Source organism: Cuculus canorus, chromosome 5 (assembly GCF_017976375.1).
Source record: "Cuculus canorus isolate bCucCan1 chromosome 5, bCucCan1.pri, whole genome shotgun sequence".
NCBI classification, from domain to species: domain Eukaryota; kingdom Metazoa; phylum Chordata; class Aves; order Cuculiformes; family Cuculidae; genus Cuculus; species Cuculus canorus.
Genome location: NC_071405.1, coordinates 4345141 through 4367724, shown reverse-complemented (window position 1 = coordinate 4367724; position 22584 = coordinate 4345141). Strand labels below are relative to the sequence as shown.

At 48.4% G+C, this 22584-nt stretch overlaps 1 protein-coding gene across 2 annotated transcripts; it reads right to left on the bottom strand.

Annotated features, from left to right (window-relative positions):
• Positions 1-7843: 7843 nt before the first annotated feature.
• Positions 7844-22326, bottom strand: MAPK1IP1L (mitogen-activated protein kinase 1 interacting protein 1 like). Of its 2 annotated transcripts, none has more exons than XM_054068143.1 (4): positions 22281-22326; positions 12682-12709; positions 11454-12167; positions 7844-10591 (listed from the first exon to the last, which is right to left on the bottom strand). In XM_054068143.1, exons 1-4 carry the CDS (start codon positions 22313-22315, stop codon positions 10580-10582), a joined length of 789 nt encoding a protein of 262 aa, XP_053924118.1. In that variant the 5' UTR covers positions 22316-22326; the 3' UTR covers positions 7844-10579. The 2 variants fall into 2 exon arrangements, with proteins under 2 accessions (XP_053924118.1, XP_053924117.1); XM_054068142.1 differs by lacking the exon at positions 22281-22326 and adding an exon at positions 15156-15602.
• Between the last annotated feature and the right edge of the window lie 258 nt (positions 22327-22584).

The window sequence follows — 22584 nt, the reverse complement described above, 5'->3', positions numbered from 1 at the left end:
GCACGGTGGTGTTGGGCTGATGGTAGGACTGGATGAGTTTAGAGGTCTTTTCCAACCTTAATGATTCTGTGATTCTAATTAGCTCACCACTGCCTTATTGCTGGGTTGCTGTTTAATACCATTTGGCTCTTGCACACTATCAGATGAACGCTGAGCATTTTAAATGGGGAAAGTAGAATCATAGAATCATAGAATCATAGAATCATAGAATCATAGAATCATAGAATGGTTTGGGTTGGAAGGGACCTCAAAGCCCATGCAGTTCCAACACCCTGCCATGGGCAGAGACACCTCCCACTGGATCAGGGGCTCCAAGCCCCATCCAACCTGGCCTTGAACACCTCCAGGGATGGGGCAGCCACCACTGCTCGGGGCAACCTGGGCCAGGGCCTCCCCACACTCATGGTGAAGGTTTTCTTCCTTATGTCTAGGTAATTGCATAAAATAAATTGTGTTTAGAGAATGTGTAACCACAGGGAAGGGCATGTCAACATCTACATCCCTGAGAAATGGTGTGATCTGGTGGCCAAGCCACCTTCACCTCTCCCACCCCCTGGGTCTGCAATTTCAAAGCTTTAAATTGTATGTGGTACCAAGCGAGGCTGCGTTTTACATCAAGTCTCTAAAGCAAATAGGATACTTTGGAGTATTTAAAGTTCCAAACCTCAAATATATGCCTGTTTTCAAGAACCAGCTCTTTTTTACCCCCTTTGAAACGCAGCCCTGGGTGCAAGGTCGGGCATCACAAGGCATGGCAACACTGCAAGCAGGAGTGGTGATGGCTGTGACGTTCCTGAGGGAGCCGGTGCATTCAAGTCTTACGAGGAGCGGCTGAGAGAGCTGGGGTTGTTTAGCCTGGAGAAGAGGAGGCTGAGGGGAGACCTTATTACTCTCTACAACTACCTGAAAGGAGGTTGTGGAGAGGAGGGAGCTGGGCTCTTCTCCCAAGGGACAGGGGACAGGACAAGAGGGAATGGCCTGAAGCTCTGCCAGGGGAGGTTCAGGTTGGATATCAGAAAAAAATTCTTCACAGAAAGAGTCATTGGGCACTGGAACAGCTGCCCAGGGAGGGGGTCGAGTCGCCTTCCCTGGAGGTGTTCAAGGAACGTGTGGATGAAGTGCTGAGGGACATGGTTTAGGGAGTGTTAGGAATGGTTGGACTCAATGATCCAATGGGTCCTTTCCAACCTGGTGATTCTATGATTCCTGCCCTGCCTTCAGAGCTGTGGCAATAAACCCTGCTGCTCTCTTTCCTCCATTCTGAGAGGCGAAGCTTGGAAGCCGCAGTCGCCCCACCTCTGAGACCGAGCACGTGAGTCACGGCGCGCTGACTCAGATGAGGTGGAGGGAGGCAAAACTCAGCCGTTGCTCAGCACGCAAAGGGCTTTCAGCACCCACCCTGTCACCTCGCCTGTTGTCCTTTCTGCTGCTTGGCCATGATTCTCCCCCTCTACTCCGCTCTGATGTCCCGTGTCCAGTTCTAGAATCCCCAACACAAGAAGGAGACAGAACTGTTGGAATGGGTCCAGAGGAGGCCACGGAGATGATCTGAGGGCTGGAGAACCTCTGTTATGAGGACAGGCTGAGAGAATTGAGATTGTTCAGCCTGGAGAACAGAAGGCTCTCAGTTTCGATGGGCCTTGGAGCAACCTGGTCCAGTGGGAGGTGTCCCTGCCCATGGCAGGGGGGTGGAACTGGATGGGCTTTAAGGTCCATTTCAATCTGAAACATTATGTGATTCTATGGTTCTATGATTCTGAGCATTAAATGAGTCTTGCAGCAATGTGTGTGAATGAAGACTCACAAATGTCCTTAAAAATTCCCTGGGTTCAAACTTAACAATCACCACCTCCTCCTCTGCACCAAGCCCTGAGCAGCACACCACCCACGGGCCCTTAAGGAAGGTCCTCCATTCTAACGTTAGTCCATAACTGGATGGGAAACTCTTACAGTGATGCCACTGCCTGCGCAGATGGGGTGAAAGACCCTCACGGCTTGTAGCCGCCAAAAAGATGAGGTCCTAGTGGTTTTCTTGTCCATTCTCTGTTCTCACCCAAACATGCAGCCAACTCATTCACCCTCACAGAAAACTAACCCAGCCAAAAGGAATGGTGCTGTGCTGCAGGATGGGGTTGAATCAGTTGAAGCCTGTCCCCACCACAGCCAGCCTGGGACCCTCCTGTCTCTTTGGATGTAGTACCGGGAGATAGAATCATGGAATCATAGAATAGTTTGAGTTGGAAGGAACCTTAAAGATCATCCAGTTCCAACCCCCTGCCATGGGCAGGGACACCCCACAAGACCAGGCTGCTCCAGTCCCCATCCAACCTGGCCTTGAAAATCTCCAGGGAGAGGGCAGCCACCACTTCCATAAAATCATTTGGGTTGGAAAAGACCTTTAAGATCATGGAATCCTACCATAATAGCTGGCTTCTAGTGTAGCTCAGGAAACCAGAGGATATGGGAATGAGAAGGGCTTCGCAGGATGCTGCCTGTCCGACACGGCACTGCTTTTGACACCAAATTTGTGCAGGATACAGAAATTCATTCTCCTATGAAATCTGACATGAAACAGGGCTCGGATTTAAGCCTCGTGAGTAACACATTGGTGTTCTTCATTTGGAAGTCCAAAGGAACACCGTTTCATCCAAGTCTGGGCGGTTGCAAGTTATGACATCTCCAAAAAGCACTGCTGTTCACTAAAATGTTGCTGTTTTTCCCTCTTTTTTTTATCAAGTTCTGTGCTAAAAATAATCCATACAGGTCCAGCCTTCCCTGAAGGGGAGGATTTAGCAAGAAATGATCAGCTGGGAAGGCTTGGAGCAGCAGCACTGCCATCTGCTGATGGCAATAGAGCAGGGGGTGTCCAGATAACAGCTCAGAGAGCAAAAAGCAGTCATGGGCTCATTTTTTCATAGAATCATAGAATGGTTTAGGTTGAAAGGGACCTTAAAGCCCATCCACATCTCCCATTGGATCAGGTTGCTCCAAGCCCCATCCAACCTGGCCTTGAACACCTCCAGGGATGGGGCAGCCACCACTTCTTTGGGCAACCTGGGCCAGGGCCTCCCCATCCTCATAGGAAAACATTTCCTCCTAAAATCTCATCTCAATCTCCCCTCTTTCAGTTTAAAACCATTCCCACTCATCCTCTCCCTGCAATCCCTGATCCAGAGCCCCTCCCCAGCTTTCCTGGAGTCCCTTTCAGTGCTGGAAGCTGCTCTAAGGTCTCCTCAGAGCCTTCTCTTCTCCAGGCTGAACAACCCCAACTCTCCCAACCTGTTGTCATGTGGGATGTTCTCCAGCCCTCAGGTCATCTCCGTGGCCTCCTTTGGACTCGCTCTAACAGCTCTACGTCCTTCTTGTGCTGAGGATTGCAGAATCAGACTCTCCAGGTGGGGTCTCACCAGAGCAGAGGGGGAACCTTTAAGTATTTAACATATTAAAAGTATTAAAAAGCTTTCAGGAGAATCAACTCTGACATCGTCTCCTTGAGGAGCACCAACAAACTCTGGCGTTCCGCAGCCCAACACTCAGAAGAAGCAACAGGCTACTAAAGCATTAATTCTTCCCACTTCTAAGGAAACCTAAAGTAGGATATTCTGTCACTTTCTCCGTGCCGGAGGGTGCTGCTGCCCTATAACGGAAGGGAATACAACAAACTAGAGAGCATGGGATTCAACCCCTGCTGTGGACAACTGTCTCCTAAAGCACTACAGAAAGCTTTTCACATTCTGCGAATTAAGCACATTCTTGTGAAAAGACATCACAATACGGTTTTATTTTTCATTATCCATTAATGGCTTAGTAAAATGGAATGTCCTGACAGATCACCCCTCGTTAGCTCACGCTGGGTTCCCACCAGAAGCCACAGCCCGACCCCAGAACAACGCACCGCGTTAAGGAGGCAGAGCAAGGAGTCACAAACTGAACCTGTAGACGTCTGTTGCCTGGATTTGTTTAAAGAAGGGATAAAGTCCATGTTTGCTTTTAATCAAACACGGAGCAGCATGGATTTCAGAGCTGTGGGGTGATTCTGGTGGGAAGGGACATCAGGAGTTTCTGTCAGGACCAGCTCCAAGCTCAGCCCAGGCTGCTTATGGCTTTATCCAGACCAGCCTTGAGGACCTCCAAGGATGGGGACGGCACAATCACTTTGGGCAACCCTCTCCAGAGTCCTCAGGGACAACTTAAACTCCTGCCCTCATCCCATTTGGCAGCAATAGGTGCTGGTGTTTGCCTTAGATGTGGTCTCCACCACCAGCGAGTTTTCCTCTTTGGATATAAACTATCAATAATTCCCCCCGTTTCATGCCGGTGATGCCAGCTCCAGTCTAAATGTTACTGGAAAACAGCTCATAACGGGATAAGGCACAGCAGGGTACCTCTACCTCCCCCCAGGATCCAACCTTTAATCATTTAAATAGCTCATCCTCCCTTGGAGCCCTCTCTTAGAGAAACAAGTTCCTCTGCAGAGCATAAAATACAATGCTTTGGGTCCACCTGTGCTCCAGATGGGATGAGCTTCCTCCGACTGACAAGCAGCCTAACACAAGTGTCTCCTCACCAAGGCCATGGTCCCATTTCCCTGGCTCTGCCCCTTCCATAGAGGAGTGGGGTGGACATGGGATTGTACCTGAGGAGTAACTGGTTTAAAGCAAACTGAGGTGGTGGCAGAGGGAAGAGAAGGGGGGACGATTATTAAGGCATCGTTAATACCAAGTGAAACAAGTCATAGAATCATGGAATTATTAAGGTTGGAAAAGACCTCTAAACTCATCCAGTCCAACCGTCTGCCCAACATCACCATGTCTACCAAATCATGTCCCCGAGTGCCACAGCTACACAATTTTTGAGCCCCCTCCAGGGATGGAGACTCCCCCACTGCCCTGGGCAGCCTCTGCCAGGGCTTCACTATGTCAGTAAAGAAGTGTTTCCTAACATCCGATCTAAACCTCCCCTGGTGCAACTTGAGGCCATTCCCTCTCATCCCATCACTTGCTACTTGGGAGAAAAGACCAACACCCACCTCACCACAACCTCCTTTCTGGGAGCTGCAGAGAGCCATGAGGTCTCCCCTCAGTCTCCTTTCCTCCAGACTAACCTACCCCAGTTCCTTCAGCTGCTCTTCATTAAGACTTGGGCTTTTTTTCTTAAACCGATGAAGGGTCCAGAGCACAATCCCAGTGGTTGTTGGCACAGCTTGACCCAGGAGCTCAAGGGTTGGGCTTCTCCCCTCATCTCCACCACAGTGCATGAACCCACCAGAGCAGGTAGGATCTCGTGCAGACAGAAGGGCTGGAACCCACAATAAAAACCCCAAGGTGTGTCAACCCTGCTGGGTGCCAGGAGACAGCTGGAAAGGGGACAGAAGCACAGCTCTGGCTATTTTATCTCTCCATCTCTCATTTAACAGGGAGGGAACCCTCTGGAAAGTGATAGCGCAGAACTGAAGTGCTGAACTGTCCCACTGCCTCTCCCTTTTCACTTATCTATACATGACTCAGTGTGATGTAGCAGGAGGTGTCCCTGCCCGTGGTGGAACCAGATAATCTTCAAGGCCCCTTCAGACCCAAACCATTCTATGATTCATGATTCTATGACTTGTAACTTCACTATAACTCCTGATCTGCTGCACGGAGGATCCAAATTCCTCGTTCTTCCACCTTCACTCGCTCAGCAGATATCTGGTACACGAGTCCCTGCTTTCAGCAGCGCGACACCTCGCTGATCACGGCTTTTAGCCTTGGATTTCCCCCACACCGGAGGGATTCTGCAGGCAAGGGAGACCAAAAAAAGAACATTTAACTTTGTTGTTATCAGCCGAAATGGTTTGTGCATGCAGGGACACTTTTAGACTAAGTTAGCTCCAATTCCTCTGCAGATGGCAGAGGAAAAGGCAAAGTCGATCCTCCCACTGCAACTAACTTAAAAATGTCTTTGGGAAAACCTGACCAAATCATCCCATTTCCAGAGGTGTTCCAGGCCAGGTTGGATGAGGGTTTGGGCAACTTGATCCAGTGGGAGGTGTCCCTGCCCCTGGCACGGTGTTGGAACTGCGTGGGCTTTAAGGTCTTGGAGCGCAGGGAGAGGATGAGGGGGAATGGTTTGAAATTGCAAGAGGGGAGATTGAGAGGAGAGATTAGGAAGGAATGTTTTCCTGTGAGGGTGGGGAGGCCCTGGCCCAGGCTGCCCAGAGCAGTGGTGGCTGCCCCATCCCTGGAGGGGTTCAAGGCCAGGTTGGATGGGGCTTGGAGCCCCTGATCCAGTGGGAGGTGTCCCTGCCCATGGCAGGGGGTGGGACTGGATGGGCTTTAATGTCCCTTCCAACCCAAACCATTCCATGATTCTAGGATTAAGATAAAGCATTGGCCATGCACTGCATTGCTTGGTTAACAGATGTGAGGATGCCATTCCATGCAAGGTGTAAGAAGAGCTTGTGTTCTAAGCCTTAAAGTGGATAACTCCTTGTTTCCACTCTTTACTCCTCGCTGCTGCCATTTTTTATAGAATCATAGAATCACCAGGTTGGAAGGGACCCACTGGGTCATCGAGTCCAACCATTCCTAACGCTCCCATAAACCATGTCCCTCAGCACCTCATCCACCCATCCCTTAAACACCTCCAGGGAAGGCGACTCGACCACCTCCCTGGGCAGCCTCTGCCAGTGCCCAATGACACTTCTTTCTGTGAAAAATCTTTTCCAGCCTGACCCTCCCCTGGTGGAACTTGAGGCCATTCCCTCTTATCCTGTCCCCTGTCACTTGGGAGAAGAGCCCAGCTCCCTCCTCTCCACAACCTCCTTTCAGGTAGTCGTAGAGAGTGATAAGGTCTCCCCTCAGCCTCCTCTTCTCCAGGCTAAACAACCCCAGCTCTCTCAGCCGCTCCTCGTCAGACTTGTTCTCCAGCCCCTCACCAGCTTCGTTGCTCTTCTCTGGACACACTCCAGAGCCTCAACATCCTTCTTGTGGTGAGGGGCCCAGAACTGAACACAGTACTCTTTTATCTTCCTGCAGGCATAAAGGTGAGGACAAAGGCAGCAGCCCTGGCCAGCTCCATGTGCACCATTCGACAAACCGGCATCTAAGAACAACATCAATGTGGTGATGAGTGATGGCCAAACTCCGCAGCTCACACCCCTGCCATGCCCCGGAGTTTCCCGAGCGCTGTTCTCTCCACCCCAACTCACCAAGCTCCTGATAAGCCTGTGAAAACATCGGGTGTGGGTCACTTAGCCGCATGTGTCAACCCACCATAGGAACTGTTGAGAACCAGGAAAAAATCCACACCACACTCATCATAGGTAAAAGAGAGTCCCATTCCTCTTCTAGAGCAAGGAAGACCTTGTGGTGGCCTTCCAGTACGTGAGGGAGCTCTAGGAAAGCTGGGGAGGGACTTTTTCCAAGGGCCTGGAATGACAGGATGAGGGAGAATGGCTTTAAATTGGAAGGGGGGAAGATTTAGATTAGACATTAGGAAGAAATCCTTCACGATGTGGAGCGTGAGGCCCTGGCCCAGGTTGCCCAGAGCGGTCATGGCTGCTCCATCCCTGGAGGTGTTCAAGGCCAGGTTGGATGGGGCTTGGAGCAACCTGATCCAGTGGGAGGTGTCCCTGCCCGTGGCAGGGGGTTGGAACTGGATGGGCTTTAATGTCCCTTCCAACCCAAACTATTCTTTAATTCTAAGATCAGATGTGTTTTCTCTTAATGAATAAGGCAGTTGGTGAACAGGCAGCACCTGAGGCCGACAGGCTACAACACAGCAAAGTTCATATCCACCCTGAACGTGCCTTATGCAGAAGCTTCAAAAACCACAAAAGGAAGAGGAAAAACACTCACAGGAGTCAAATAATTCTGATTTTATATTCAGTCTTTGCAAATCAAGGATGTCCTGTTTTTACTGTTCATTCCAAGGCAAAAGTCTACATAAGCACGTCAAAAGCAGTAATTGAAAAACAGTGAACGCGACAGTCTTGAAAATACGTTTAATGTCTAATCTTATACAAAAGTGACAGCATTTTCAAAAAAATATCAAATCCTGTATTTATAGCTCCTCACTATCATACAGCAATATTTGTTTCGTCTAAAGAAAATACAGCAGCAGGTGATAATCTCTACTTTAAAGATGTGATTGCTTGTATTCCATATTGTAAACAAATGCAGTATGGCGATCTCCAAGCACAAGTCAAAATGAACTCCTCAGCGCTTGAACTCAAATGATGCGTAGAAATGTACAAATTCCATTGCGAAAGCGTCAGGCCAGAAGTTGCTCACACTTGACATAACATGTGATAAAGTTACTACACCGTATATAGTGACAACTGGAGGTTTTATACACGATAGATTCAACAGGAATACCCTTTTCACTGCTATGCAAAGAACTCTTGCTCACAAAAACAAAGGGGTTATGAAAACGGTTTTCATGGCCTCAAGAAATACGAATATACATTTAAAAACATCCCATATATACTGAATTTTAGCCTAAATGTTCCAGTAATAAATCCTGCCTATTTCAGGAAGAACCTACAAATCTACTTACTTTTACAAACCCCCTTTCCAAACCTCATTACTCGCTACGTTTGCTTTATCCTTTTCTACTTCTTCCCATTCCCCGCAAAGACGTACGGCCAGTGCAATTTCAAACTGGAGCGCTGCTGCCGCATGACGCATTCATTTGGAATAAATATTTGTTCATTACATCGATTTATAATCTAAGGCTGCAGGTATCAAAAAAGCACTTGAGCAAATGCAGTCAGTGTTCTGTTATGATTATTTTTAATTGGTCTTGCCAAGATCCTGTTGTTTCGGGGGGGCAAACGGGGCTTGTTTAAGGTCAGTGAGGGCTTGCGCTTTTGATTCCTGTTTCTAGGGCTACGGGCGCTAGGTTTTAAGCTGAAATGTTAAGTATTTTTGTTCAGCTCCATTATTATCTTCCTGAAGCAAAAAAGACACGTACCTTTGCTATTAGCTTTCACGACATCGGGTTAAAACAGCCACAGCTAAGCTGACCGCTCGCTTCTGCAAAACCATTGCCATAAAGGCTAAGACATCACCACCGGGTCACCCCATTTGTTTTTATGAAGTCCATCACATGCATGCAGGAAGCCACGATAAGGTACTGGAAGAGAATTAACTCGCTTTCACAGTTCCATGACACAAAGACTCCCTAACAAGCAACCATGTTAAGCAGATTTTGTTCTACCTACAGAGGCTGAGTGAGGATATCCCCGGCTGGGGATGAGACAAACCGTCTGTGATCGACGTCGAGGCTATGAAGTACCACAAAGTGTCAGAACTCCTCACCGACACGTGGCTGTGTCTCGGTAACGCTGAACTAGCATCACAGCAAACCCCTCGCGTGCTCTTTGCACAGATATGGCAAGAATACGAAGACTCACTGTGGAGCCCCTTTCCGAGGGGCGGCCACCCAGCAGTGCACAGGCTTCTCCACATTCAGTTCCTCCTGAATTACAGCTGCTCAGTGAGGTATGCAGACACCCGGCTGAGAACAGAGGACTTCTCCTCATTAAAACACATGGCGGAGCCCTGATGAGACCTCCTCGTTCTCAACCGTAGCAATAAGGGCGATACCAAGGATTTTCGTGGCCGACAGAACTAATCCCAGGCCAAAAACTGCTGGGAAGGGAGCTGTCAGGTTGGGTTTTTTTGATCTTAAGCTCAAGTTCAGTTTCCAGGGACTCTGAAATCTGCTGAATTTAACAATCCAGCAGCAAAGTCAACTTTTAAATGACAAGAAGGGAATCTTACCTAAGTGGGAATCAGTTTCTCTTTACACAGACCAAGCCAAACTTCCAACCACCACAGAATGAGAACTGGCAAAACAATGTCCTCATTGGCATGCATAAAACTCACATTTGTTGATTCAAAGTTAACTGCACATCCAGGTTGTTTAATTTGCACAATAAACGCCTGTTTGTGAACACGAACAGCGTGCTGACAGGTCAGACTGAGTATTTCAAGTGCGTTCTCTTCTCTTCCGCAGTCCCAGACCGAGTGATCCTTGCGAGTATGTACAAAATGCTGAGAAAGCCTTCGAGTTCACACGCTCCACCTCTTTACTTTGAATTACTGTAGCGTGTTCAAAAATTAGATTTCTTGACAAAAAAAATCCTTGAAATACTTCATTAACATTTTAGAGTGACCTGAAAATAGACAGACTATGACTACCCACCCATTCCGTGACCAGCACAAGGCTGGCAACAAGATTTAAAGCATTCATGGAAATATAAGGAGTCACTTTTTTAAGTCCTTGGGCCCGATTCTTTATAATCCTTACTTGACAACTCCCATTTTCCAAGGAATGCTTGCCAACATAAGAACCACAGATGTTATTGTTATATTTATTTCTGTTCTTTGTGATTCATTTTATTAAACCAAACGATTACACCAGCGTACAAGCAAGGTAAATTTACGTCAACTGCTCCTTCATACCTCAAACGCACACACGAGAGGCAAGTGTTCTTCATAGCCCCAAACATTACCGAAACAAAAACTGTAAAAATCTCTGTAAGTAGCGGATGAAGGTGGAAAGCTACAGTATTTTGTTGCCCGGAATGTATTCAACGGTAAGGCTGCAAGAGATAAAAATTCATGGTCAATACTGATTTTTTGCAAAGCAGTTAATTCACAGTTAAAAGAAAATCATAGAATTGCTTGGTTGAAAGATATCTTTGAGATCGAGTCCAACCGTACCTGTCCACTAGAAAACCACATCCCTGAGCACCTCATCTACCCATCTTTTAAACACCTCCAGGGACGGGGACTCCACCACCTTCCTGGGCAGCCTCTGCCAGGGCCTGAGAACACTTTCTGTGAAGAAATTTTTCCTAATGTCCAACCCGACCCTGCTCTGGTGCAACTTGAGGTCATTTCCTCTCGTCCCACCACCTGTCACTTGGGAGAAGACACCAGCACCCACCTTGCTACAACCTCCTTTCAGGCAGTTGTAGACAGTGATGAGGTCTCCCCTCAGCCTCCTTTTCTCCAGACTAAGCAACCCCAGGTGCCTCACAATCCTTATAAGAATTGTTCTCCAGTCCTTTAACCAGCCTTAATTTAATTAAAAAACAAAATCACCCTTATAATTTGTTATTTCCCCCCTAGATGCCCTAGAAACAATCTCTCTAGGTAACAGAGATGAAAATATCTCCTCTTTCAGAGATGATTACAAGGCTTTCCCCCCTTTTCTACCTTTTCAAGTAGTGGAATCACACTCTAATTTGATCCTTAAGACACATTCCAACTTGATAGCATTTCACTGCTCTCTATAATTAGTTAAGCACTTAATAAGTTGGCTGTTATTCCACTGACTACAGAATTAAGATAGATGTGCTGAAATTCCTTACCTGCACTGACAGGTCCTCTGCTACTCAATTTCCACATTTTAGAGTATAAGTTTTTATAGTAATTAAGAGAACAAAATTAAATACTTACATGGGGAGCACCAGGCATTGACGGAGCACCAGCAGGACCAGATGGCACTTGAAAAGGATTAGGGGGTGTAGGATATAGTCCTGGAGCTGGATATGATCCTGTGGGTGGAGGAAATGGACCTGGCGGTGAAGGTCCCCATGTTCCAGGTGGGACCGTACCCCATGGTACTGTTGGCGCGGCCCCTGGAGTCTGGGTAGGAGTGGAATATGGCCCTGGGGGTGGATATGGCATGCTAGGTGCAGGATACTGCCCTCCCATTGTTGGTCCCCATGCTCCAGAGGGCATGGATCCCCATGGCCCAACAGGAGCAGGAGGTGCAGCTGGCTCTGTTGGACCACCATAAGGTCTTGGAAGCTCTGGAAAGGGCATATTTGGCGGAGGATACTGCCCTGGTGGGACAGGACCTGGCACAGTTGGGGGTGGATATGGACCACCAGGAGGAGGGCAAGCGGGTCCAGTAGGAGGAGGAGGAAATGGAGCAGGCGGTCCAGGGGGCATTGAAGGATACATTCCTGTTGGTGGAGGTCCGAATGGCACGCTGGAAGCAGATGTATTTGGTGGCAGTCCGGTTGGCGCTGTAGGGGGAGCGCTTGGGTTGTTCCAAGGATTAGAAGCTGGCCAACCCTGCGGTGGCTGACCAGGCTGTTGACCGGGTTTTGTACTGCTCACTTTGGAGGATTTAGCAGGCGACTGATCTGGTAAAGCATCTGCCAACTAAAAGACAAAGCATCGGTGAGAATGTAAAAAGCCTCCAGGACTTTACCAATTGCAGACATTCACCCACTACGTGTATGTGTCGCTAAAAATGGGAGGAGAAGAGCTCTTTGTCGCTGCACAGCGATGATTACATTCATTTTTGTGCAGCTTCTATCATTAAGGTAGAAGAGGCTTTCCCAACACGCTGCAGTGGGAAAACCAAAGGTAAAAGGTGGCCTATCACACATCCAGAAAGGGAGGACTTTCATACATTTTCCATTTTAGCTATTCTGACACGATTAAAACACAACTCCTTTGTTAACATCACGCAGAAGAGAGCCCACGGGGCACCTCACAGCCTCGTGTGTTTAGTCCACAGATTGCCACATCTACCCAAAAGGAAAGCACCACTGCAACACGGAGGAAGTCACCTCTCAACCATAAGCTCCCCTTCTTCTCGAGAAAGTGTGTTAGCTTTTAGGATGAGGCAACACAACTGGCTGATCTTCAGGAAAGAAAAACTGTTACTTACCGAAAAATCATCAGTTCCAGACATTTTGCTGAAAAGTAAGGTAAGATAAAGTGAAATTTGTTGAAAATAAAAAGTATTTCAAGCAAGAGTGCATGAGACGAACTCTACATCTGCCTCATTCAAACCATAGTAAGGTCAAACTGGCAGTGTCTCTTAGCAGTGGCTTTGTTTTAACGCCTCTGGCCCATGCAGATGCACTACCCAAATACTTTCCCTCATGATAAAGGTCTCAGGAAAAGGAAAATCTTCAGCCTCTACTTGTTTCATCTCAGACAGGACCCACGCACAATACAAACGGGTCATCTTACACTATGAAAAACATTTTAAGCATCCATTCCAAGCAGGCAGACTACCCCGTAATGCTGGTGAAGTATGCAAGGTCTCTTCTAAGCTGGGACTCTAAAAGCTATGGCAGGCTGCTTGCATGTGAAGTTAACGCACCTAAAACAAAGCACGATTAAAACCCCACGCAGATCTTATTGCCAGAAATAAAAAAGCTATAGTTTGCTGATGCTTTATCTTCCGGTTATTTCACAGAATCATAGAATCTTGGTTGGAAAAGACCTTTAAGATCATCCGAATCCAACCGTACCTGTCCACTACTAAACCAGATCCCTGAGCACCTTGTCTGCCTGTCTTTTTAATCCCTCCAGGGATGGGGACTCCACCACCTCCCCGGGTAGCCTCTGCCAGGGCCTCAGAACCCTTTCAGGGAAGATATTTTTTCTGATGTCCAATCTGAGTCTGCGCTGGGTTGGAAAGGACCTTAAACCCCTGCCACGGGCAGGGACACCACAGGATCAGATACTCAAAGCCCCATCCAACCTGGCCCGGAACACCTTCAGGGATGGGGCAGCTACGGCTTCTCTGGGCAACCTGGACCAGGAGCTCCCCACCCTCACAGGAAAACATTTCTTTCCAACGTCTCACCTCAATCTCCCCTCTTGCAGATGAAAACTGTTCCCCCCTCATCCTAGCCCTGCACTCTGATCCAGAGCTCCTCCCCAGCTTTCCTGGAGCCCCTTTCAGTACTGGAAGCTGCTGTAAGGTTTCCTTGGAGCCTTCTCTTCTCCAGGCTGAAAAACCTCAACTCTCTCAGCCTGGCCTCATACTAGAGGGGCTCCAGCCCTCAGATCATCTTCGTGGCCTCCTCTGGACTCACTCCAACAGATCCATGTCCCTCCTGTGCTGAGAGCTCCAGAACTGTACACAGGACTCCACGTGAGGTGTCACAAGAGCAGAGTAGAGGGGCAGAATCACCTCTCTCAACCTGATGGCCACACTCTTCAACAATGATCAGCAGGGATGCTCACCCTGATGCCTCAATTCCAAGCTCAGGTAATTCCCAAGTTGTAGGCAACTTCCATGGAACAACAACCCTCAAATAAATCCTTTACCACAAACACACCTACTTTTCCCGCTTGTACCTACAACACCCATTGGCGAGGAATTCTAGAGAGATGCTATTTGTGACACAAAAAGGTACTACCTTTTTCGTTCTGAAAGTGGAGTTTCGGTTATTGCTTCCATCACCCTCACAGCCAAGGATATCAGTTAAGTCTATTCTTATCCACCCTGCCCATGCTGCTCATTATCCTACAGGTTTTTACCCTTTTCTTTCAGTTGCTCCCTCTCCAGGCTGAGCTCCAGCTCATTTCACTGACCCATGCGCAGCAGCTATTCTGTATCTTTGATTATTCTCGCTGCCTCTTTGAGGCTGTTCCAATTCCTTTGTACCTTTAGAGATGAATGACAAGAATGAACCACACAGAGCTCAAGATGAGGGGAAAACATTGATTTATACAGTTTCCTAATTATGTTGTGGTTTGTCCTCTATTTCCTTCCTAATCCTTCTTAATGTTTCATCTGCTTTTCCATCATCACTGAACTGACACTTCAGTAGCAATATTTCATTCCTCACTGCTAAGGGTCAGCCCACCGTTTTATACATGAAATTATTTGCACTGCTCTACATTTATCTATTCTGAATTACATCAGATTTATCGACGTTGAACTATGTCTGCCATTCTATTACCTAATCCTTACTTTCCTGAATGCCTTCATATCAACAAGACACTGCTAATCTCATTTCCCCGAGTGATTTATGACCACACCAAGCAACCAAGATCCCCGTGGAAATAGAGTGAGCTTCAAGTCATACCTAATAATTTAAATAAACCTTTTAAGAAACACCCATTTAAAAAGCCAGTGCCTAACCTCATGAATCCAAAGGCTTGTTAGAGCTCCAACGTTAGCTCCAGTGCCTGAGAGCCCTTTCAGGGAAGAATTTTTTCCCAATATCCGAACTGAACCTGCCCTGGTGCAACCTGAGGCCATTTCCGCTTACCCTATCATTTGTTACTTGGGAGAAGAGACCAGCACCCACCTCGCTACAACCTCCTTTTACATAGTTGTAGACAGCCTGATACCACCGTGCTTGCTAAACCATGTCCCAAAGTGCCGTATCTACATACCTTTTCAACACCTTCAGGGATGGAGACTCCACCACCTCCCTGGACAGCCTCTGCCAGGACTTCACCATTCTGTCAGTAAAGACATCTTTCCTAATACCCAATCTAAACCTCCCCTGGTGCAACTTGAGGCTATTTCCTCTCATCCTATTACTTGTTACTTGGGAGAAGAGACCAACACCCACCTCACCACAACCTCTTTTCTGGGAGCTGCAGAAAGCAATGAGGTCTCTCCTCAGTCTCCTTTTTCTCCAGGCTAAACAACCCCAGGTCCCTCAGCCGCTCCTCATAACCCTTGTTCTCCAGCCCCTTCCCCAGCACCGTTTCCTTCTCTGGACACGCTCCAGCCCCTCAATGTCCTTCTTGGAGTGAGGGGCCCAAAACTGAACCAAGGATTCGAGGTGTGACCTCAACAATGCTGAGTGCAGGGGCACAATCCCTCCCCTGGTCCTGCTGGCCACGCTGTTTCAGATACAGGCCAAGATGCCATTGTTCAGATCAACAACCAGTTGCTTCAAGCTGAGAAATCAACAGAATTGACTGTGGGTTCTGCTCCTGTCATTAGCAGCTCGGTTATTTGAGACAAAGCTTCCGGAAAAAGCTTGGTCTCTTCAACAGGTACCTCTTATGTTAAGACAGTTTGTTAGTTTTTGCAATGGACCATGCTCAATAATAATCAGAAGTGGCCGTGTGCTTTTTGGTGGCATTGTAGTACCTATACAGGAGCTATTTAATGCAACCCACAAAAATAATATAGAAAATCCATCACTTATACAGAGACAAGCACAAAACTAACTTTTTACGTAAGTGTGCACGTAAATGTGTGTACAAGCAAAGAAGGAAAAAAAAAAACGGTTAGCAAAGAGCAGCACCAAAACAGGCCCAGAGAATCATCCTTGGAGAGATGGAGTAAGAGCAACAGAGAAACAGATCTACAAAGGATTTAAAAAAGCCCATGGAAGAGGTTAGAACATGTGCTGCAAGAAAGAAAGGAGAGAAGAAACAAAGATGACAGAGAACACATAAGAAAATCCCATTATCTGCCACAAAAGTGACAGAGAGGAGTAAACCTGAGTCAGAGTAGTGGATGAACACAGTTGGAACAGGCCCGCTCACAAAATACTGACACACATCCCCGATATCAGTCAGCAGACAATTCCAAAATATTTCTGTGCCACGAAAATTAAGGAGGCAGTTTGGCTACATGACATGAAAAAGCGTGTAGTTTAAGTATTGCTTATAATGAGCGTTAGCGGCTTTTTCACTCTGGCAAGCAGAGTGGAGCAACATTTGTTGGCAACATTTGGGCTGACTGAGTCGATGCCAAGCATGTCAAGGATCCTTTCGCAGACAGGATGGCCTGCTTTGGGGATGTTTTTTAAACACACATTTCATCTGGTACTGCCACTTAATAAAAAAGGAACTGCAATCACTGTTAGACATGTTCAGACAGTATAGGAACTAACTTGTTCTTAAATCTAGAGTACATTCAAGGTGTTCAACATTATAGACCTGTGATCAAAGCCTTACAGAATCATAGATTCATTAGGTTGGAAAAGACCTTTGAGATCCACTCCAACTGTACCTGTCCACTACTAAATCATATCCCCAAGCATCTCATCTGCCTGTCTTCTAGACGCCTCCAGGGATGGTGACTCTACCACCTCCCTGGGCAGCCTCTGCCAGGGCTCAATAATCATTTCTGTAAAGAATTTTTTCCTAAACTTCCCCTGATGCAACTTGAGGCCATTCCCTCTTGTCCTATCGCCTGTCTCTTGGGTGAAAAGACCAACACCCACCTCACCACAACCTCCTTTCAGGGAGCTGCAGACAGCAATGACATCTCCTTTCAGTCCCCTCTTCTCCAGGCTAAACTGCCCCAGGTCCCTCAGCCGCTCCTCATAACCCTTGTTCTCCAGCTCCTTCACCAGCTTCATTCCCTTCTCTGGATACGCTCCAGCCCCTCAATGTCTTTCTTATAGCAAAGGGCATAAAACTGAACACAGTATTGGAGATGCAGCCTCACCAGCGCTGGTTAAAAGTAACAGTTACATTTGTAAAAGCATTGCCCAAGGCATTTGTATGTTCAGAAATCACTTACAGAGAAGACTTCCAGGTAAGCCAAATTTAAAGTCCCCCCTGGTCACACGGGAGCTCAAGACTTGACAGAAACTAACTGAGCGGTGCCTTGAGTTTTAAAGTTGGAAGAGTTAACAAACAACTTCATGCTCTCTTCAAGCTTCCCTAGAAGAGAGCATGAACAAGCACTGACAGGAGCAGAGAAAAGCCGATTCATGCAATAGCCATCTCTTTTGCCATGTTTAAATTATTCTTTCCTGGAACTGAGAGGAAGAAAAAGTGAGGGGAAGGAGGAGGGTTCAGGAGACTAAGTCACTTGGCAAGGAGCAGGAAGACTACAGAACTGGCAGCATTCAAACTGAAGTCCTGCTCACATCCACTGTGCTATAAGATAAGATTTCCTTTGTTGTCTGAAGGCCGACACCGTGGGGAACATCCCCTGCTTCACAGAAGCATAGAACCTGCCAGTTCCTGATGGGCACACCAGGATACCATTTCTCAGCCACCTCTGAGAGCACACATGGCCAGAAGTGCTAAACTAAAATGAGGGAAAGAGAAATGACCAATGTCTGGGGGGGAGGGAAGCAAGCATCTTGGAACAGCATCTTTCTCATCCTTTATCCTTAAGAGCAATGGGTGGGCATGCAGGATTCCCACATGAACTTTCTAGCCAGAAACCACACCCAGATCACATCTTTAGGCCACGGTCAGAGTCCTCCTGGGCCTCCAAGAGCTGCTCTCGAGGATGGGCTCCACACCGGAGGAAGACTGGGAAGCAACCTTCCCACATGGCACCGTCAAGCTGGTTCTACCAACAGCATTTGAGACAAACTGGTGATTTTCAGAGCTGTCTGTGAAAACCCCATTCCTGGAAGCACAGTGATGCGTGTAGCAAACTAAATCCTTCCTGCTAAACAGCTTCCACAACAAAACAGCTCCACAGGGGTTTTTTTTTATGCTCTAATGTCTCTCTGATCACATCCAGCCCAACTGAAACTGAGGGATGTCGTAGCAGAAGATTTCCCATGTTCTTTCCTTCCCTGTCTTTTATCTACCACTAGTCCCTAGAGAGCCTGGCTAGGCAGAGCTCTCCAAAACACTTTTCCTTTCTCTTCCTACAGTTGTCCAAACTCAAGCACCAATTGCTTTCACATTTTTGAGTTACATGACACTTCTGTGCCAGATTTAGTCCCTGTCTAAAGCTCTCTGGATGCAACAAGCTCTGTTGCATTTCCTCAGGGTGGCACAGCTCGATCAGCAGAGGTTCTTTTGTCACCAAAACATGACTAATCCCTACGAGCATAACCTCATCTACAACAAGATTTCTGCCCACATAAGTGCAACTACCCAGAGCTACAGGGATAAAATAGAAGAGAGAACCATTCTCTGATGTACTCTAAATGTTTTCTATGACACGCAAATCTCTGCAGCTTCTACCTTCAGATCAACATTTTATAGCTGGCCTTTCCCCATTTTTAATGCTTTCTTGAACTGATACACTTGGTTACCACACAATCTTCTGACCTACATGCTTATTGACTGGGAGAACAAATGCAACTGGTTCACAAGCCGACACGAGGCAGAGGGGACAGCAATTACAGCACTAGCAGCTACTTGAGATCTGGTGATCTTTTTGCCCCTTCCCACTTCTGTCTGGAGTGAAAAAAAGAGCATAAGTTAAATTTCTAGTTTTCAGTTTTCATATTTTCTGGACAGATTTAGTTAAAAATGACAACCAAAATGATGCACATTGGTGCATTTGCTATAAATTATCAACTACCAGGAAAAAAAAATCCAACTACTCTAAAGAGACATCTTTGGTATCAGCTTGCAAGACCTGTAAAACACAAGAGCATAAGGAGCTGTAACCTGTTCCAGCTTCCCACCATCAGTTTCGCAGCTGCCTCCCCACCAAGACCAGACCTAATCCCTTCGGATGGTTCCAAACCTGGCAAACATCTACAGCTCCTGAGGGGCCTTGTTTGTGTGCCTGCTGTGACACAAACCAGAGGAGAACAGCGAGTCTCCACTGCCAAAGTTGATCCTGTCCACACCATCCCACCCTATGACTCTTGAAAAAGATCTTTTAGTCCAGCAGCACGGAATAATTAAACACATCTTCCAGTTGCCTCTGAACTTTCCTGGGAGCTACAGAGCTCATTCTCATCATGTTATCCTCATTTCTAAGAACATGCTTTGTTTCTCTGCTATGGCTTTAGCTTCCAGCTCTCAATTTTTCAGAAATCTTCCTGAACTGTAAAATTTATTAAAGGAATACTTCTGTTGTCCTCCTACCAAAGCTAAAACTCAGCAATTATCAGCTTAATTATATCCATTTGTTTTGGATGAAAGTGGACCCAAGTGTGAGTGAATATCAGCCACCTTCAGGGTATTTTTTTCACCCCCTCTCTCCAATAAAAACGTCAAATCTGGGTCATATTCCAATTCTAGCATTAATGACAACAGTGACAACCAAACCCACACACCTTCCTGCTCCTCTACAAGACTCTTTTCTAAGATAACCACTTTTCAGGATACAATTGCACTTCACGGACACTGCTGGCATCTTTCACATCTTGCTTTGGCACCATACTTCAGTGTATTAAAGTTTCAAAAGCATCTAAAGCTCTATAGCTTTGATATTTACCACACCTTTTAGCACCAGCCACAGGTCTTGGGGAGGGCAGTTTCAGGGTGGGTCAGATTTGTTTTCTTTTAAAAAAAAAGTTACCTTTATTCTTACATTCACTGACAAAAAGGTTGAAGAGCATCAGAAATGCTGTTTTCCACAGAATTAATAGAATCACAGAATGTCCTGAGTTGGAAGGGACACACAAGGATCATTGAGTCCAGCTCCTGTTCCTGCACAGGACAACCCCAACATTTGCCCTGTGTCTGAGAGTGTTGTCTAAAGGCTCCTGGAATATTGTCAGGCTTGAGGCCATGACTGCTATAGTGGGGAGCAGTTCCAGTGTTCCACCACCCTCTGGGGGAAGAATTATAGAATAGTTTGAGTTGGAATGGGACCTTAAAGATCATCCAATTCCAACCCCCTGCCACGGGCAGGGACACCTCCCACTGGATCAGGCTGCCCAAGGCCCCATCCAACCTGGCCTTGAACACCTCCAGGGGTGGGGCAGCCACCACTTCCCTGGGTAACCTGTGCCAGCGTCTCACCACTCTCATAGTGAAGAAATTCCTCCTTATGTCTAGTCTACGCCTGCCCCTCTCCAGTTTATACCCATTGCCCCTCGTCCTATCACCACAAGCCTTTTTGAACAGTCCTTTTCTCTATGTCCACCTTAACCCTCCCCTGGCACAGCTTCCTGCCATTCCCTGAGGTCCCAATTCACCTAGAAACATGTCATCTCTCAGAGATGAAGCCTGTCAGGTGAGCAGCTCCCTCTACAAGCAGTGTGCCCTTGGACACCATACGGTGCTGCCTTTCTCACAAAGTCCTTAGGTACAGTAAAATTTAACCATACCTTCAGTACACTGACATTTGACAAAATGAATCAACTTCTCACAAACAACAACAGTCTGGCTTCCAAGACCTTTAGTGCAGAACCCTCACATTAAACAGTCCCTTACATATGACGCACACTCACGTATACTCACGTATATTTAAGATCATATAGCATAAGCCGGCAAGATCGAAAGATGGTCTGGGTTGGAAGGAACCTTGAAGCCCATCCACTTCCAACCCCCTACCATGGGCAGGGACACCTCCCACTGGACCAGGCTGCTCCAAGCTCCATCCAACCTGGCCTTGAAGACCTCCAGGGATGGGGCAGCAACCACTGCTCTGGGCAAACTGGGCCAGGGCCTCCCCACCCTCACTGGAAAACACTTCTTCTTAATGTCCTATCTAAATCTTCCCGCTTCCAACTTAAAGCCATTCCCCCTCATTCTACCACTCCAGGCCCTTGGAAAAAGCCCCTCTTCAGCTTTCCTGGAGCCCCTTTCAGCACTAGAAGCTGCTCTAAGGTCTCCCTGGAGCCTTCTCTTCTCCAAACGGAACAATCCCAACTCGCAGCCTGTCCTCATAGCAGAGCTTCAGCCCTGAGATCATCTCTGTGGCCTCCTCTAGACTGGTTGTAACAGATCGATATCCTTTTTACGTCGGGCATTCCAGAACTGAACACAGGACTCCAGGTGAGCTGAGCAGAGCAGAGGGGTAGAATCCCCTCCTCGCCCTGCTGGTCCCACCCCTTTGGATGCAGCCTGTAACATGGTGGGCTTTCTGTGCCGCGGGCGCACACTGCTGGCTCACGCCCAGCTCCCCATCCTGTCACGACCCAGCAGCCACCACTGTAACTCAGAACGAATTTCCCTCCCTCCTTGCCTCTGCAGACCCCAGGCCGCGGCGGGACCCGCCCTCCCCTCCCCTAGCCCCGGGCGCGGCCTCGGCTTCGCGCGCAGTGTGAGGTCGCTTTGTGCCGCGTAAGGCGGCTGCCGCGGCGGCGGTACCTGTGCGGGGGGGGAGGAGGAGGACGAGGCGCAGGCCCAGAGCGGAAGAAGCAGGCGGCGGCCGCAGCTACAACCGCCACCCGCAACGCCCAACCGGAACCGGAAGCGCGTCACAAGCCACGCCTCCTCACCGGGCGCTGCGGCGCGCTGTTGGCCCGCCCCCCTCCCAGATCACGTGACACACCCTCCCCTCGCCTTCAGGGACGCTCGAGGAGCCCCACTCCCTCTAGTCACGTGACACTGCGTCCTCCTCACGCCGCTTCTGGCCCCGCCCCTGAGCACCACGTGACACGGGCCCTCGCCGGCCGCTCGCGATTGGCCCCGCCCACGTCCCCGCCCCCGAGGATCACGTGACAACGCACCCACAGCCGTTGCCGCACTGGCCACGCCCACCTCCCCACTTGCAGCCCCGCCCCCGCGGACCAGGTGACACAGTCTCCCCTCTATTTTCCTCCCGCGGCTCTGCGCGGTTGGCCCCGCCCCCGAGGACCACGTGACACCGGTGATACCGAAAATCCCGGCAAATAAAATCACCGCCTCCTGCCTCCTGCCCGCCTCGCGCTTGGCCGCGCTCCCTACCCCAGCAGCCCCGCCCACGCGGGACCACGTGACATCACCGGCTCCGTGCTTGACCCCGCCCCTCCACAGAAGACACGCCCAGACCACGTGACACAAAACTAGACGTCACTGTTTGGTCACGCCCCCTCCGCGAAAACCACGCCCCATTCGGGCTCGTGACCCCGCCTTTTCCCCCACCGGCGCGCCGGCCCGCGGTCACGTGACTGGTGCCCGGTCCCGAGGCGGAGTCCGTGCGGTGGGGCGGGCTGAGCCCCGCTGAATGAGATTCGACACGGGAGGGCTCGGTCTGTGCAGCCTGGAGAAG

Coding starts and splice junctions, on each gene's coding strand:
- MAPK1IP1L (XM_054068142.1), bottom strand. CDS start 15,298: ATGAGAGGAAATAGCCTCAAGTTGCACCAGGGGAGGTTTAGATTGGGT. Junction 12,710..15,155: donor TCCCTGAAGGTGTTGAAAAG/GTATGTAGATAC, acceptor CTTACTTTTCAG/CAAAATGTCTGGAACTGATG. Junction 12,168..12,681: donor CTGGAACTGATGATTTTTCG/GTAAGTAACAGT, acceptor TTTGTCTTTTAG/TTGGCAGATGCTTTACCAGA.